General features: G+C 37.1%; 1 protein-coding gene across 3 annotated transcripts in view; it reads left to right on the top strand.

The window, feature by feature from the left end:
• The first annotated feature begins 8726 nt into the window (after positions 1-8726).
• Positions 8727-18410, top strand: part of CBLB (Cbl proto-oncogene B) — a 226173-nt gene continuing 216489 nt past the window's right edge. For all 3 annotated transcript variants that reach the window (XM_079767368.1, XM_079767367.1, XM_079767369.1), the window contains exons 1-2: positions 8727-8874; positions 10252-10433. In XM_079767368.1, the coding sequence (XP_079623494.1) occupies positions 10266-10433 (168 nt within the window). In that variant the 5' untranslated portion in view covers positions 8727-8874; positions 10252-10265. The remainder of the gene's footprint in view (positions 8875-10251; positions 10434-18410) is intronic.

Here is an 18410-nt window from a genome sequence, read left to right on the forward strand (position 1 = left end):
ATACACTGATGCAACAGTAGAATTGTTTAATGCTTTAAAAACCTAGTAAGCAAGAAAGGAGAAAAAGAAAAGAGACTTGTAGGGTATGAGCAGATTTTCTTTCTTTAACAAACTTACTTGTAACTCGGGGAAAAGAAGACTGAAGAGATTTAGCAACTGGGAAGAACTGAGGTGGTTATTTTCCCGCAAAAATTTTAAACATTTTTAATGCTTCTTTAGAATATTGACTAACTTTAGCAGGTGGTAGCTAATTCTCTCTATCTCTGCTATTGACATTCAACTCAAATAATCCCCTTATTTATTCTTTAACGTACATTAAAAAAAATCAATGTTCATAATTTTGATTGCCTTATCAGAAATCTTCTGGTGACTTGTGAGAGTAAGATGGAAAATTGAAAAGAGGTCATTTAGAGAGCAGGCATGGGGGGAAAAGAGTAGAAAATCAATTACATTTATCACCCTAGTCCCTTTCCAGAGGACGTGTTCCAAAATGCTGCCTTATATTTTTAAATTTTTCTTCATATTTAGATGCAACTGTAGCTGCCAAGAAAGCCTTTGATCTGCATTTCCTAAGTATTATTCATGTGAATATCCCTTTTCATGACTATAGAAATATACTCTGCATATATCTCCTGACTGAGGTCTCTGCTCCTCGACCTTGCTTGCTGGTCATGAAATTGTATTTAAAATGTACATCTGCTTTTTAATTAATACTAAAGATTAAATTGCATCATGAAGCCTTCGTGATCTTCCCTTTTAATGTTGGAAATGGACACTTTCTTCTTGTCAACAGGCAAAACAAAAACACGACATGAAAGGGACAAAGAATGTATCATATAAGTGAAGCAGGTGACTTCTTGCTGGAAGTTGTTTGATGTAGTGGTAAAGGGGTGCATATAACCAAAAGCATCAACACTACCCAAGCCTGACACTTCATAAAACATTACTCAATGAAGACATCCATTATCCTGAAATAATGCAACTATTTGGAAAAAGAGATACCTACTATGTGAAGAACTTGTCATAATTTTTCTACCAGGCAATTGGGGGTAGAAGGAGGAGGAAAAAAAGAGAGAACTAGGGAGGAGAGAGAAAATAGGAGACTGTCTGCAAAACTTGAATACAATCTGAATACAATATGTGCAATGTGGGTAAATATAACATTAAAGTGCACAGACAGCTGAGTCCTAAATTCTTGAGATTGGTTAAGTAAAGCAGGCTTGGTTAGATGGGCCACATAAACGTGTGTATGTGTGTGTGTGTGTGTGTGTGTGTGTGTGTGTGTGTGTGTGAGTGTGTGCGCGCGCGCACGTACACTTGTTCACACAAATGTGTAGGAAGCTATGACGTGAGAAGGACTGCTAAAAGGGGTAACCAATAAAAATGATCCGATGATATCTGTCATACCCAGGTCCAGCCAGCCCTAATTGAAAACATCAGAAATCTACTTCATAAATGGCAAAATCTGATAAAATGTCTATTGAGAGATGTTGACAGTTGACAGAGACAAGAGCATTGGTGATGGGCTTAAAACTGTTGATTCTTCTCAATGATGAATGAGAGAGCTGGGGCTTAATGAATGCCTTTTTTGATTCTGCAACATGCAGGGCCCAGTATTGGAAATGAATCTGATTACTGAATACCTATCCTTGACTCATAGATAAAGATTAAAATGGCATGTAGTAGTCCAGAAAGTTGTCTTTGGTGTGCCCTGTATGTCATCTTCTAGGACCACTTTCTTTTCTAGATGATTACTGTTTCACTTACTAGTAGTGTAAAGGGGCACATACAAAGTTAATTAGTGGTTATATACAAATGGATAAAACCAAATAAAACTCTTATAATCTAAGGCAACCCATACATTTCCAAATAGTAAAAGTGAATTTAAGTTGTTTTTTAATGTTTTATTATTTTGTGAAAAATATACTACCACAAACATTTTAAATCTCTTTATAATAAATATGAGAAAATATCTCATTTCCTATTTCACTCTGGTAACTGGAAAAGAAAAATTCCTTTAAAAGAAATGCAGTACTTAAATATATTTAATTATTGGGGTGTTGAACACACAATACAATATACAGACGATGTATTGTAGAATTGTACACCTGAAACTTGTATAATTTTATTAACCAATGTCACCCCAATACACTCAATAAAAATACTGGGAGTACACTAAATACTTATAGTCATCATTTCTAAGTGATAAAAATATGGGACATTTTTATTTTCACTTTCATATTTTTCAAATATTTTTTGAATTTTTGCAACAAGGATCCATTGCATTCATAATCTCAGAAATGTGTTTTAGAAGAAAGCAGAGAAGAAATAACAAATAAAGAAATATACATTTAACTACACATAGACTCTACTTGAGAATGTATTTAATGATATATAATGCCATACATAACCATATAAAATTTTACACAAGCACATGCACACTTGCATGACTAAATCTAATCTTTTCTTTCGGGGTTGGATATTATAACATGGCTCTCCTTGTAGGCTGAAGCATATTAGGATTCCATGTTAAAAAAGATAACCCTCTTTCCTATATATTATCTCTTCTTTATTGACCCATCTTGAGCCCTATAGTTGATCATCAGAACTACTCTCTCACCAAAATCCTTGATTTCTTTCATTCCTGTATTTCTGCAACACCTGTTCAATAAAAACACAAACCTGTATTGAAGCTACAATCTTACTTCCCCAGAAGTCTATTAGAGAAATTTACAATTTCTTCCCCTTGGCATCAACTATCCGATTCATGGTTCCGAGTTCCAGTGTATTCTCATCTTTCTCTTACTTATCCATTTGGCTTTCTTCAACTCAAAACCTTCACAACTCTCCTCTTCCCTTCCATTTGAGAAGACAGTTTTGTCTGCTACATCTAGAAGAGGTGGAAACCATTAAGTGTGATCACTCTCGACTTCTTACCACCTCTAGAAATGTATTTATAATTAAATATATATATAGTTTTATAGATATTATTTTTATATTCTCATATCTCCACCTTTTTATTCTTAGTGGTATACTTATTTCTGTTTTCATAGGATAAGATGCCTTTTAATCTCTCTTTTTAAAAAATGTATCTCTTTATATATACACATGCTTAAATTTCCCTCATTCCAAAATATTGCCCTTCCTAACTCTACTGGATTCTGCAGTCATCTATAGATACTGTCTTAATTCTTGTCTTTATCCTTGTACAGATTTCTTTAAAAAAAACAAAACACCAATCTCTACTTTTCAGTTCTTCATCTCCCATCCTTTTCAACCCATTTTTTAATTGACATTGACCCACTAAGGTCACAAATGATCTCTCAATTGTTAACTCCAATGTGTTTTGCAATTTTTCTTTTTATTATTGGACCCCTCTGCTACATTGGAAAATGTTGTTTGCTCCATGGAAATGGTGTACTCCCCAGTATATCACACTGAATTGATTGCTTTTGTGATCTATTTTTTCCTGCTTTTCTTTGAATATTGATCCTCAGGGTTCAACTGTAAACTTTATGCTCTTCTACCCCATATAATCTCCCTTCATGACTTTGTAACTCTCAGGAATTACTCACTTGTCAATGTTGCCAAACCTATTAACATAATCATATATATTCAATCATTTAACTAAAATTTCCTTCTGCTAACTTAATAGATTCCTTATTTTTTTATTTTTAAAAACAAAATTAATTCTCCCTTTCCCCTAAATAGACTGTTGTTTGTTAGTCTCTATGCTGTTTGTTGTTGAGGTTATCTTTTACCAAGTCATTAAAGCTAGGAGATTGACTATTACTCTTGTCTCCTCCATTTTCTGCACTTTTCATATTCATGTAATCATCAGTGACTAAATTAACTAATCTGTTTCTCAGCCTCACTTGCTAATTAGGATCATCTGGGGAGTTTTAACACTATCTTAGATGGATCAGATCAGAATCTCTGGGAGTGGGGTCTAATTAGCAGTTATGTTCCTCACACAATCATATATTTTTATACTATACATTAATCTCCTGTGAATTTGAGTTATTATTTATTTTATTAGGGTCCAATCGCCCCGGGTAAATTTGTTAAATTCCAAATCTGCTAAAAACTGAGTCATTTGATTAGTACCAAGATCCCCCTTGGCCTTGAAATTTGGATTTCATATTTTAGCTGAAAAATAAAAATTCAATGTTTTATTAATATGTATACATCAAAATGCATAAGGACTATAGATAAATTACATTGTAACTTGTATCAAGTTTTATGTTCTTCACACAAATGTTTGAGAGGAAATAAAATTATACATATTTTTCTGAATCAAGGCTTGTTAAGTGAACATGGAAAATGTAATATGAAACATGAATAATGCAATGGAGGTACAAAGGAATACAAACCTGAGACAAAGTAGTAAGTTTATTCCAAATTTTGAAGTATCTATTTTTAGCATAAATCCTTTTATTTGATTACAAAGAACAACTGCCAAATAAATAATTATCTGGAAAACAATTATCTTGGAATTAATTGTCTAGGAAAAAAATTACAAAGAAATGATTATGAAGATTTTTTTCAGATGTATAATTGTTTAATCTGATATAATCATTAGGATGGAATGTATTAAGGCAGTTGCTTACTTAATTTTGCACCCTGTGATATTATTGAATTGTTTAGGATTACTGAGCCCACATGCTTTAAAGAAATTGTATATAATGCACTACATATATGACAAACTTTAGGCATATATATATATATATATATATATATATATATATGTGTGTGTGTGTGTGTGTGTGTGTGTGGTAATAGCAGATGCTAGTATCTGTTAAGGAACTGATAACTTACTCTCTATATAATATATATTAACTGATTTATTAATAATACGTTTAATTTGTAGAACAAAACCTTTGTGGTAGGATTTGCTAGTTTGTTGCCAAACACCTATTCACTCCTCTCTCTAAACAAAACCCAGATTTTTAACTGGTTATATTGCTTCCCAAAATAGAAAGCACATTGTCTTCCAGACATTTTTGTAGCTAAGTCTGGCCATGAAACTGAATTCTGGCTTTGAGATAGTGAAAATAAATATTTGTGGGAGTTTTCTGAAAATTGCTTAAAGAGAATTGACTTACCTGGAAGTTCAATATACCCTTCCACCTTTCCTCTTAACTTTTAGCCTGAAAATCAGTGGTAAGAGCTGGACTATCAACAGCCATATTGGAATATAAGGTGATTCTGAGGGTAGAAATCCAGGTGCTGGGATGATACAGGAGAAAATTATGGAGCCACCATTTCATGCTTTTTCTATGTGTGCGAAGGATAAGATTCTATCTTAAGTCATTGTTATTTTTGTGTTGTGGTTATTGTTAAGCTAGAATTCCAGTTGAGCCCAAACCAATACAGAGTGTGGTTATATCTGATGGATCCACAGGTCAACATCTTTCACTGGCAGCTATTAGTATGTGTTCTTAAGGATAGTTGGAAATTTATTACTCTTAACATGGAATGATTTGTTAAAACCAAATGTGATTAGGGAATAATGCTCTTATTTCTCTTTAATATGTGAATTTGGACAGAAACAGAGACAGCTTATGCTTCCTAGGCAATAGCCTTAAATAGCCAATTTATTCATTTAGCAAATATTTTTTTGACTAGCTTTTATGGATCAAATAAATTATTGGAACGCTTTGTTATTTAGTCAACTCATATTCAATATCACGAGTCACCTGTGAGTTTGGGGAAAGTAGAAAAAAAAAGAAAAATTGAACTGAATGAAAGCAGTTTAAATATATTCCCCAAATAGTTGTGTTCTAAACATTTTTTCCGGTGTTTAAAGACTGTAATCATCTGCATTTTCTGTGAATAAAAATATTAATATCAAGTATTAATGCTCAAATTACAGGGGTTTATAGATACCATTACAAAATTTCTCAGTACCCCTACCACAAAATCTCCCAATCTTTCCTGGGAGTTCTGGGGGAAGGGTCTCACATGTGCTTATGATCATTTTGATCGTATTAATCACCTACTGCCTGCTATGGTGCTTGCAAGCCTCTTACGTAAACTGTCTCATCATTCTGCTGCATGTAATATCTTCCAGGAGAACACTCCTATCTTGTAAAAATGCCAAATCCAAGTTCACTGTAGGCTACAAATCACCATGCTGTCAAAGGAGGCTACTTTCATGCTAAACCATACCCTGTTGGAGATTGGCTTTTTCTGTTTAGAAATGAGGAGAGTATTTCTCTAGCAAACTCTGTCACCTTGATATGCTACTGCTTATGCTCTGAGTATCACAAAGTCTCTAATGAAAACATTTCTATATGTTCTTTATAGCCCCTTAATATACATTCCTTTATTATGCTCTATCCCTTGTGTCTTCATTGGAGGCACCTGGGATATGAAATTTTATCTCAACAGTTCTTTATTCTCCCATGTGCATCAACTCATGCTAATAGTTTGCAGGGAAGATTAGTGTCTCATTAGTTCATGAGAAATAACCAAACCAGACTTTGGGCTCAAATGGAAACCCTGCTACACCAGAACTTAACTTGGACTCTAGATAGCTTTAATAAAATAGCAAGTTGAGAATGAAGCTGTAATTTCTTGATATTATGTGTGTTTTGTATATGTATATATATATACCTATATGTATTACCATATCCCATAAAACTTGTAATTTTTATTTCTTTCAGTTGAAAAAATAATATAAAAGAAATGCCACTGCTATCACATGTATTTTAGTAGATATAAATATGAGTAATGTACTTGCAATATTCCCTTAAGCCACTGTTTTTGTACATCCTGAAAACTTTATACATACAGTTTATATATTTTTTGGATTTATTTAAAAGGTGATCCAATATATGTGTTTTTTTTTTCCTATTGCAGTCTTCCCTTAGTAAATGTAATTTCTGTTACTATGAGTAAAGGAGATACGTATGGGTAGAGGAGATATGGAGAGGCCAGTACTTCTGTAGATAAACACAATGTGAAAACAAGGAACTACTCTGTAATTACTGGCACAGAAATAATGGCAAAGAAACAAAATTACTTCCTGAACTACGTTTTATCATCTTACTATTTGCAAAGAACACGTTTTGCCTGTTTTAATCAAATGCAAATCTTAATCATTTGAATTTAGGGCTGTAAAGTATGTTTATAAGAACTCAGGATCCTTGATAGTGATAATCACAGTACTAAAATGATTATTTAGGTAGAAAGTGGTTAGAACCATTGAGAAACATTTTACCAGTTTAGAGAAAGAATATATATCACAGCATCTGAGAAGCCCACAGTGTAAAGTTTATTTAAGACTACCAACTGTAGTGGAAAGAAAATTCCAAAGCATGACAATCTAAGGCAATTTTTAGTAGCACCTGTGGTAGGATTGAAGTTAAATAAATTAAAAAAAAAATAGAAGGCATGCGTTTAACCTATAATCTTGTTGAAAGAAGAGTTCCAGCACAGTAGCTTTTTCCTTGTAAGACTAGCCAGATGTGGGCCTTTCTAATGGTACATGGAGCCATAGAAAGAGAGAATACAAGTGCTGGGAGATAACAGCAGATAAGGTGTGTTAAAATCAAAAGCAAATGGAGAATAGCTTTGAAGCTTCCCTAAGAAGACAAAATCAGTTTAGTCATTAATTTAGCTTAATTACCATTCATTGTGAAGACACTGCTTTCTCGCTGTTCTGTAGCTGTATACCCTAAGCCTCATTCCATGCTTTGGTTTGAGTGTTCCCAGTTTGCAAACTGTTTTTTGGGGGGTGTGCACAACAAATTTTTACCAACTTCTACTTCAGTGATTCATTGGTTTTACGTTGGCTATTTCTGAATCTTTTGACAGCTTGTTTTTTAAGATGGAGAGAAACCTACATAGAGTGAAGGTGACTGGAACAAAATACAAAAACTGTTTCCTCTTCAGTCACTTATGCAGAAACTTCTAGTAAATGAAAGGGGCAATGCATATATTAGCAATGCCCTTTATCTGTTTCACTGCCCTGTCATGACTAGTGGAGACTGCTTGGCCAGTGTAGTTAACTATTTGCTTTCTCATTAGCCTGATATTTGATCTGCAATCCCTCCAGGAATTAACTGTAACAGGAAAACACTCGGGGAATTTAGGAAGTTTTGTTTGGCAATCATAGTCTAGGTGAAGTCTCTACTTCATCTTCGAAGCTGGGGTGACTGTAGCTCCTTTTTGATAGCCAACAAGAAGCAATGCCTAGACCTTCCTGGCTGCTGTCCTGGGTAGAAGAGTTTGGCAGCCCTAGGGAACTGAAATTCTTGGGGCTGGGACACGCCCAGGTAGAGCAGCAACACCCTCTCAGGCTCCACTCCGTTGCTATGAAACAAAAGACTAGGAAGGTGAGCAAAGCAGGAAGTCCCGCCTCTTAGCCCCAGTGGGCTTGGGCTCCAGCTCCCAAACGCTCACGCCCACCGGCCCACTCCCTATTGGTCAGCTCCCTAGTGCCGTGAATCTTTTCCATTTCCTTTCCCTTTTCCACTCTTGTTCTCGGGTGAGACCAGTCTCCCCATTTTCCTTGGAGTCCCTTTTCATTTGGGCCGGGCGGCCAGCGGCCCTTCCTTTGGGGCCATTGTGTACCGTGGAAGACGTGGACCGGGCGGCTGGGAGAGGACAGGCACCTTCCGCCCATTGGCGCCCCGCGCTGTCTGGCAGTGCACCGGCCTCCGGGATTGGTCCATCCCTCAGCGGCCCCGCCCCCCGGCCCCGCCCCGCGCCCCGTCTCTGTGTGTGTGTGTGTGTGTGTGTGTGTGTGTAGGGTACAGGGGTGGAGTGTCCAGCGAGTGGTCTCCTCCTCCCGCTAGTGCCGCCGCGGCGTCCCGCGGCCTCCCGAGTCGGGCGGGAGGACAGAGCGGGTGTGGATTGGTCTTGACGGTAATTGTTGCGTCTCCCCGTCTCGTGGGCTTACGCTCTGGGTTGCGCCTTCCTCGCGAGCTTGCGTTTACGCCGATCCTGCCTGCCCGGGGCTGCCCACGCACCGTGGGCTCGTGCGTGTCGAGTCGGACTCGCGCACACGCGTGTCTCTGGACGGAGACGGCGCCGAGAGGCCGGGCGGGAAGCGGGCGCCGGGGAGGCTCGGCGTTTCTTTCTGTCCCGGCGCGGGCGGGGGGCCCAGGGGCAGCCAGGCGCGGGCCACTGAGGAAGAGGGGACAGCCCGGGTTCCAGCTGTCGCCGCCGCCGCAGGCACAGCCTGAGGAGGGCATTTAGAGACCGGAGCGCGGGTCGGGCCCGGGAGGAGGAAGAGGGAGTGGATCGCAGACCACCGGGGAGGTGCGTGCACTTGGGAGCCGAACCCCGGGCGCCCTGGACGGATGGGGCTGCGGGCGCTGGGGGCGCCAGGGGAGACTTTGTCCTTTCTCCGTCCACCTTCCTCGCCCAGCGAAGGTCCCAAAGTGACAGGCGAGCGCCCTGAGCGGGGAGGGGGGCGCCGGCGTCCCGGAACAAAGCTTTGGACGCTCCCCACCCCCCTTGGGTGAGATGAGGGGCAAGGAGCCAAAGAAGTGAACTCTTTTCTTTCTGTGCCCGCTCTTGTCAGTTTCTCACCCTCTCTTTTAAAATGGATTTTTTTTGTTTGTTTGTTTCTAGTTCTTTTTTTTTTGGGGGGGGGGGCGTGGAGGAAGGGTCTTAACTTGGGGTTAACTCCTCACCGCGTTGGTTTAAAGAATTGTGTGTGCGTGTATCCTTGTTCGGGTGTCCGTCATTGGCGGTTTTAACGGGGAATATCCAAGTTCTGAGCCTTTGTTGACAACAGACATGTGTGCCTCTTATGCTTCTGTGGAAAAATCTTTACAGTTTCTGTAACTTGGTAAAATCTGAGTGGAAGAGCGGTTTTGGAGTAAGGGCTCTCACAAATGTTTCCAGGGGCTTCCGTTCTAGTATTTTGAATTGGAATCAAGGCAGGGAGGGGGAGACCATTCTGTTCTTAACTAGTTGGAGGAAACCTGCGTAAGTTTTGTGTTGTTATGACTTGGGTGTTAATCAAGCCTTCCCTACTTGAAATGTGAGAAGGATGCATTTTTAACTCCTAGTGTTCCAAATGCAAGTCTAAGCTCTTGGCTCCTAAACCTGTTGTGTGTAGAAATTGAGAGTGCAAATTCGCACACTTTTGAAAAGTTGAATCTGGGACCCTGGATTTTGTTCTCATTGATGTAGGAAGCTATAGTGGGTGCAAGTTAACCAGGCCAGCTGTCTCTTGAGTAAGTATTTTCATGACCAACTAACTTTTTTTTTTTTTTTAATTTCCTCTCGAAGAACTGAGATTCTAGATGGCAAATTCTATGAATGGCAGAAACCCCGGTGGTCGTGGAGGAAACCCCCGAAAAGGACGAATTTTGGGCATCATTGATGCCATTCAAGATGCAGTTGGACCCCCTAAGCAAGCAGCAGCAGATCGCAGAACTGTGGAGAAAACTTGGAAACTCATGGACAAAGTGGTGAGTTCTGTCTGACTGTGCCTGCACTTAGACCTCGTCACCCTGGATGTGGTTTCTTCAGTTTTATTTATACTGGTAATTAATAATAATTATTATTATGGCAACGATCTTTTCATTTGGATTGGCTCTTTTTGTCTTTTTAACATTCAGTCTGTGTTTTGAAAAGTTGGATTCAGAGCAGACTTTCCCCCCCCTTTTGTCCTACTCTTCAAAGTTCAAAGTTCCTCTATATGACTCAGATATGCAAAGTTTTTACTGTTGGTTACTTTTTGTCAGGTGCATGGCCATAGAATACTTTGGAAGTGTTAGTTCTATCCAATGTGAGGTTGTGTTGCTATTAATTAGATAACAAAAGAGTGCAAACAGGTAATTTAAGAAGTCTTTGATGGAGCATTCATGACAACCACAATGTGTGATGCTGAGAATATTTACAGGGGAAAAAGATTAGTCCTTAAGTGAGGAAGCAGTATTTGAGAGAATTTCCATTTTCATCTTTGATAAATCATCTTCATTAAGAAACTTTTTTTTTGTTGTTAATGGTAAAGTTAAAGTTTCTTTCATCTATTCCATTTTGAAACAGGAAACCTTTTGATTGCACATTGTTTATCGTGAAAGGAAAATTTATGATGGAGGTGTGGGGCTGAGTATCAGAAACCACTGTGGTTTCTGCATGTTGCTTTCAGATGAACTACAATTTCACAAGAAGAAATGAAGCAAGATGTCTGATCCAGAATTAATAGTTCTTGCTTTTGAAGCAATAGTACTGTCCCCTAACGTGTTGGTAAATGTTTTTAGCACCTTATGGTTTTATTTCATAGATATTTGGGGCTAATTCTAAACTTACTTGACTCAGGGTTCTTGATAACTTAATTATTGCGGAAATGGAGGTTTAAAAAATATTATTTTGCAGGGATATGCTAAAGCCTCCATGAAATCAAATGGTATCAGTCACCTTTACTTTGGTTTGTAACTGTGTGCAAATATTTGCCACAAAAAGCCACTGTCAGTGGTATTAGCAAATATAGGAAGGTGATAAGATTGACTTTATTTTCATTTATCCTTATGGAAAGTACAGATGGTTAGATGAATGATAGGCCTGTCATTCTGTGGCTGGTGGTGCTAACTGCAGAGCCAGAATATTTTTGCCAGATAAATATCCTTAGCTTTGGGCTTCAGTGTGACCTATTTAAGCTTCTGCCAATTTATTCAAATAGTGATATTAAAGTGCTCCAGACAGAATGAGTCATAGTGTCAGAACTGCAACTTGCTGCTTGAGGTCAGGTTTTGATTTTTTGCATTGGATACTTAAGAATGAGGAGTATGCAGTTAGAAAAATTGCATGTATTTGGCAGGCACAATACTAGCTGTCTTTCCTTTTCTAAAATGTATGCAATTGAAGGTCACTCATTGCTGAAATCATTATTTGGGTATAAGAGAAGGAATGCAAGGTTTTCCTCTAACTTATCTGTTACATGAGGGACAGAAAACTGGTCAGATTCTGCCAGGGAGCTGTTCCTCCCACTCCACCCCCTTCGTTGAGTGGTCAGAATTTGTACAGGACATCAAATGAACAAGATTTATGTAAGGAAGTGGTGAGCTATAGTTAACATAAAGTTATTCTTTTTGAAACATTAAAAAATATCTCCATAATTTTGGTCTGTAACTGATTGTTAATGTAAGTTTTATCTACTTTTAATTATTTCACCATGGGTGATGGTAAAATAGATGGGTATTTAATAGCTAAGCTTCTGCCATTGTTTATTTTATTAACCCTTTTGTGGATTTGGGTTTAGCCTCTTCATGTGAGAAACTTGACTTGCAAGGAAATCAATTATCTCAAGTCTCTACTTAGTGGAATGTGGGTGTGGGTATTGGCAAAGGTGCACTATATGGTTTTTACCCCATTTGTCCTCATTGTCAGTGATGAAAATTGTTCTGTGCACTTATGAATACATTCGTGGGCTTTCTGGAGGGAAACTACATAAATCATTATAAAAGAGTTCAGTATGTTTGTTACTATTCTATTACACATTAATAAAAAGGAATTGATCGTTACTAATTGAAAATATATTTTATTTGATTGTGTAGTGCACAAGCAATCCTCACATGTGTTTATTTTTTCATCTTTCTTTGTCAGTGGTGAAGGAAGTAGTTCAGATTCTCAACATTGTCCCAGTAATTACATCAGGAACTTTATTAGTAATCCAAAAGTTAATCCCTTGACACATCACCTAACTGTTTTGTAAAGTAATTGCAATAGTATGAATTTAGCTTCTGAATAACAGAAAATCATAATTTCAGGTTTAACTGGTAGTTATGTAAAGGGCAGGGTTAAGAGTTTAGTTAGTTACAGGGGATATGAAGCAGTCCAGTAACTGTGTCATTTTCCCTGACTTCTAGAATTTAAAACCGTCAACTGAGATTCCAGTTCTAATTGTTATGTTTTCAGAAGGAAGTCTTTCTATGCAAGGTCACTGAGAGGAGAAGAGAGTAATTGTTCAGTTGTGTTCCTAATAAGATGCAAAGTGTTTTGTAACAAAACTTGAGTTGCATAGAATTAGCATAGTAAGTTTACTGAGAAAAGGAATAGTAGCATATCCCAAAGCATCTCATATTTTCTGGCCTTAGTTCTGTGTGTTAGTATAACTCAGTAGCTGACGCCAAACTCTTTCAAGTCAGTTCATTTCTATTTGGTACAGTGATAGGACTATTACTCATGAATACGCATCTCAACTCAAATACACTTAAAATGTAGAGTCCAAAGCTGTTGCAAAGATGTTTCTTTTCTTTTTTTTAAGCACTGTATAATTAAACATTTATTGAGAGTCTACTGTGTCTCTATTAAGTGCTTATACTGGGGTTGCAAAGTTAGATAAGATATAACTCTACCCCTAATCTGTCAGGGAATTCAGAGACCAGCAGCAGAGCCAGGCATAAAAATGCATAATTGCCATTTAGTATGGAAAGGGCTGTGATGCAGACTTACACAAAGTACAGTGGCAGCAAAGTAGAGAACTGCCCCCTTGTTTTCTGGCCACTGTTGAGATAGTTGTCTGTTTGGATTCTGCTGGCCACTGTCTTTAGGAACAGCATTATGGTACTCTTGCTAGAAGTGCTGAGGTGAGGGTAAGGAAATGATTGCTAATCAGTATGGTAGGAATGATAATTTATTAATGTGAGGTTCCTGAACATGATTTTTCACAAGCGTCTTAGCCAGGTGATGAAAAATGGAGGAAACCATTTTCTATCTAATAGATACTAAATGCACTGAGCATGTGTGGCAGTTCAGGAAATTATAAAGTAATTAATTGATGGCAGAGAGCAAAGCATGTTGAGTACCTGCATGCAATTTTGTTTCACTGTTCTTGTCATTTATTTGAAATTACATTACTGAGTTTTAAAAGTCTTTAGAAAATGATGCCAAACAGCCTTTTGTGCCTTTTATCCTCAGTACATTTAGCACATTTGTCAAGCTTGGAATATAATTCATTCTCTATCTCTATAATTTCATTGTGACCATAATGTATTTTAAAGTTTGTCAATCAAAGAAGCTTGGATTATATACAACTATTTGTTGGGTTTGAGAATATCATCTTCCTTAGGCCCTTGGGACAGGAAGTACCATATATTTAAATAATTTTTTACATATTTTCTTTTCCTTAGTGAAATTGTTCTGTGTTAGCAGAATCATGTGCCCAAGTAGGCCTACATAGATGATAACACAGTAAGCGTGTGGGCAGTTTTGTTTAGTACTGAGTTAGGTTTTGAATTTGTCTTAAATTAAGTGATCCCACAGTTTGCTACTTGTCACTTTTATTATGTTTATTTATTTAAAAAAATACTTTTATTGAATTTATTGGGGTGACATTGGTTAATAAAATTGTATAGTTTTCAGGTGTACAATTCTATAATACATTATCTATGTATTGTATTGTGTGTTCACTATCCAGAGTCAAGTCTCTTTCAATCACCATGTATTTTCCCCTTCACCCTCTTCTACTTCCCCCACCCCCTTTCCCTTTGGTAATCACCATACTGTTGTCTGTGTACATGAGTTTTGTTTGCTTTTTTTTTTTTTTTTTTGCTTAATCTTCATCTTTCCACCCAGTCCCCGCCCCCCTCCCCCAAACCCCCTTTCCTCTGACAGATGTCAATCTGTTCTCTGTATCTGTGTGTCTGGTTTTATTTTGTTTGTTTATTTTGTTCATTATGTTCCACATATAAGTGAAATCATGGTATTTTTCTTTGCCTTATTTCACTTAGCATAAATCTCCAGGTCCATCCATACTGTGCTACTTGTCACTTTTAGAAAAAGCTTTTGATAAAATAAAAGATTTAAAGGAATCCTCCCAAGAGTTTCCTTGGCTTATCCTTGTGATATAGGGCATATATGTAGTAGAAGCCTTAAGATCATTTAGTAATCTTTTAACTGGTATAAAATTTTAATCATTCAGATTTTGAATCAACTTCTTACTTTCTTTCAAAGTTGCTTTATATACTATCTATTGATTTCCTCATTCATTTATCATATCCCAACTCTAGAGATAGAGATTTATAATTAATCATACCAGCCTGTAAAATGCAGTAAGTGCTATAATATGGTATAAATAAAGTGCTGTGAGATAGTATGTGGCAGAGGTGAAGAGTTGGTGTGGAATGCAGCATGGTGGAGGTACTCTCAAGCTATTAATTTGTATGCTTTGGGTTCCAGTGAGGTGGAGGGCATAGGTTGAAGAAATAATGGGTAAAGGGAGATTGTGGAGTGAGAGAGGTGTGTTAGAGGAAGATGAAGAGGGTTTTACAACTCTGTCAAGGAATTTGAACTTTGTTTATTAGACAAAGAACCATTGAAGTCTTTGAGCAGAGATAAAGTCAAGGCTATGGTGAGATAGATTACTTTCTTGACTCTACAAAGGAGGATTAAAAGAAAATAAACTTAAAAGTAGTAATAACGATCAAGAGAAATTAAAACAGACTGGGCAAGATATAATGAAGGGCTAAGCTAGAGAATTGACAGTAGGTATGGCAAGTATTGGTTCAAATGTGGGAGGTATTTTGGAGGTAAAATCCATACGTCCTGGTGACCCTTCAGATATAGAGAATGAAAGAAAAGGCGAAGTGAAAGTGACTCTTGAGGTTTTCAGCCTAGTTGACTCTGAAGGCAGTGATGCTCTTAATGATATAAGGAACATAGGAAGAAAAAGAGGAAGCTTGGGAGTTGGTGCATGATAAATTTGTTTTTGACCATGTTGAGTTTGACCATGCCAGAGTGAAATTCATTTTGAAGTCAGAAAAATTGAATGTGCAGTTCAAGAGAGAAGTTGAAACTAGAGAATATGTTTGGTAGATATCCTATAGAGGTAGCATTTCAGGCTAAAGATCAGTAAGAGATCAGCAAGGCAGACTAAGTGAGAGTCAGAGAAAAAGTCAGAGATTAGAATTTTTGGCTGTTTGTCAGGTTGTATCTGTAATTCGATGGCAATGATGGGAAAATAATGCTTCAAAGGACAGTGAGGAGAGAGGCGGGAAAATAATTGGAACATTTTGATTTCTTGGGTAGAGACAACATCAATAAGGAGATAGTTTCAAATTCTGAGAAAATCAAATTCAAGTGGAGAGTATCATGTAGGATGAAAATTTAAGAAGTCTTTGAATTTCATGAGTAACGAACACTGTTGATCTGTCAGAGTAGTTTCACTTATACGATGGGGCTAGATTGGGAAAAAAAAAGTGTGTGTGGATTATTTAGAAATTGTTCTAAAATTGTGACAACCAGTGAAGGAAGGAAGTTATGATGCCTTAACTCAGTGGTCGGCAAACTGCGGCTCTCGATCTTTGGCCCCTGAGTGTGGCTCTTCCACAAAATACCACGGCCTGGGCGAGTCTAGTTTGAAGAAGTGGCGTTAGAAGAAGTTGTTTAAAAAATTTGGCACTCAAAAGAAATTTCAATCGTTGTACTGTTGATATTTGGCTCTGTTGACTAATGAGTTTGCCGACCACTGCCTTAACTGTTTGAGCAGAGCATAACTTTGTGTTCGTGGGTGCTATAGGAGATGTTAGTAGATGGTAGTTAAGGGATGGTGGTAGGGAAAGATTTAAGATGTAAAGTAAGTAAAAGTAATTGATAAAGTGGCATCCTTGATTACAAGGGTGAGAGGGAAGGGCTAAGAACAAGTAGAAGAGTAAACCCTTGGTAGATAACTAACTTCCACTCAGACAAAAGGGAAATAAGGAAATAAATACAAGTTTTGAGAGCATTTGTAAACTTTATCTTGGGTTATCAGGAAGTGATTTAAGGTATAATATTTGTAATGTTTAACCATGTGTTTTAAAATTGTATGTTATAGAATAAACAATATATATTTTTACTTGTCTTCTAGCAATTAAGTGGGTGAATAAGTAAAACATTGAAATGAAAATAATTTCTCACCCTGTACATGAAAATCATCTTAGAAACATGCTGTGACTTAAATGATGCCAGGATGCTATTTTTATCTACTCTGTTTGGGCATATATTTAAGGGTTTAAAATTTTTAAAATATATTTGTAAGTTGCTGATTTCCCCCCCTAGTAATGAAAGAAGCATTTTGAAAATATCTTGTTTTAGCTTTTTAACATATTCATATTTAAATAATTGTTAAGCTCACTCATAGTATCTTCCAATAGCAATAATAAAACAATTATTAAATGTTTTACCTGTTAAAATTTTTATATCAGGGTTTACTCAGGAGAACTGCTCTGAGCTTATTAGCTTTATTTGCTGCTTTCCTGCACAAAACATTCCATATTTAAGAGTTTCAGGTAGTATGAAAAACTTTAGGAGGTAAAAAAGCTCTTAATGATCTACAAAGTGGTTAGTACCTTTGGTCTAATTCTCATACCTTTGCAAAACCTGAAGGGAACTTGTCATGTATGGTATAACATAACATATGGAAGGAGAAGAAATACTAAAAAATAGTGAGTGCCAACTATGTGCCAGGGCCTGTGCAGAGCACTTTACATTTCCTCTTCTAAGAAGTAAACATCCTAAGAGGTTTCCAGAAGAAGAAACTGGCCCAAGATTGTAAAGCTAGTAAATGGCAGGGCCACATCCTAGCTTTTATTGATTCTAATGTCTGTGTTCATAGTATATAGATTCAAGCACACTGCTCCATGGAGTAATATGATTCTGCCTCCTTCTATAACAAGTACTAAGTCAAGAGTATCTTTACTCCTGTATTTGATAAGATCAAATTCTTTTGCAAACTTTGTTCTCACTTTTTTAGACAGATTTATCATATATTATAGACTTCCTATTTGTATTATTAGATTCTTGTGAGAGGTTCTTTGTTCCTCTCCTCTTTTTCCTCCTTCCCTTCATCAGGTATTTATTGCACATCTACTATGTACAAGATTCTACATTAGGTGAGGAGATAGACCAGTGCGATTAGAGATGTTCTTCACCTTTAAGGAAATTCTATTCTTTTAAAATAAAATATGTTTCTATTGATTTTTAGAGAGAGAGGAAGGGAGAGGGATAGAGAGAAAGAAAGATTGATGTGAGAGGGAAACATAGATAGGCTGCCTCCTTCACGTCCCTTACTGGTGATTGAGCCCGCAACCAGGCTATGTGCCCTGACCAGGAATTAAACTGGTGACATCCTGGTTCATGGGTCTACACTCAACCACTGAGCCACACCAGCTGGGCTCCATTCTTATTTGGAAGAAAAATTGCAAACAAATGAATACACAATTGCCATTTTAATTATTACAACTAATCAGTTTTTTAATGGTGCTTCATTATATCAGTCTTCTAAAGAAATCTTTATTGAAAACCATAGAGGAATTGTTAGTTTCCTCCAAATCCAATTTTATATGCTAACTTTCTTGTTTTGCCCAACTGATACTCTATGTAGGAAGAGTTTATATTATTTTTATGCTTTTTACATTTTATACTTTATACATTTTGCCTTTTGTACACTTAGTGATGATTTGCTG

This window comes from Cnephaeus nilssonii, assembly GCF_951640355.1.
Source record: "Cnephaeus nilssonii genome assembly, chromosome: 3".
Taxonomy (NCBI): Eukaryota; Metazoa; Chordata; class Mammalia; order Chiroptera; family Vespertilionidae; genus Cnephaeus; species Cnephaeus nilssonii.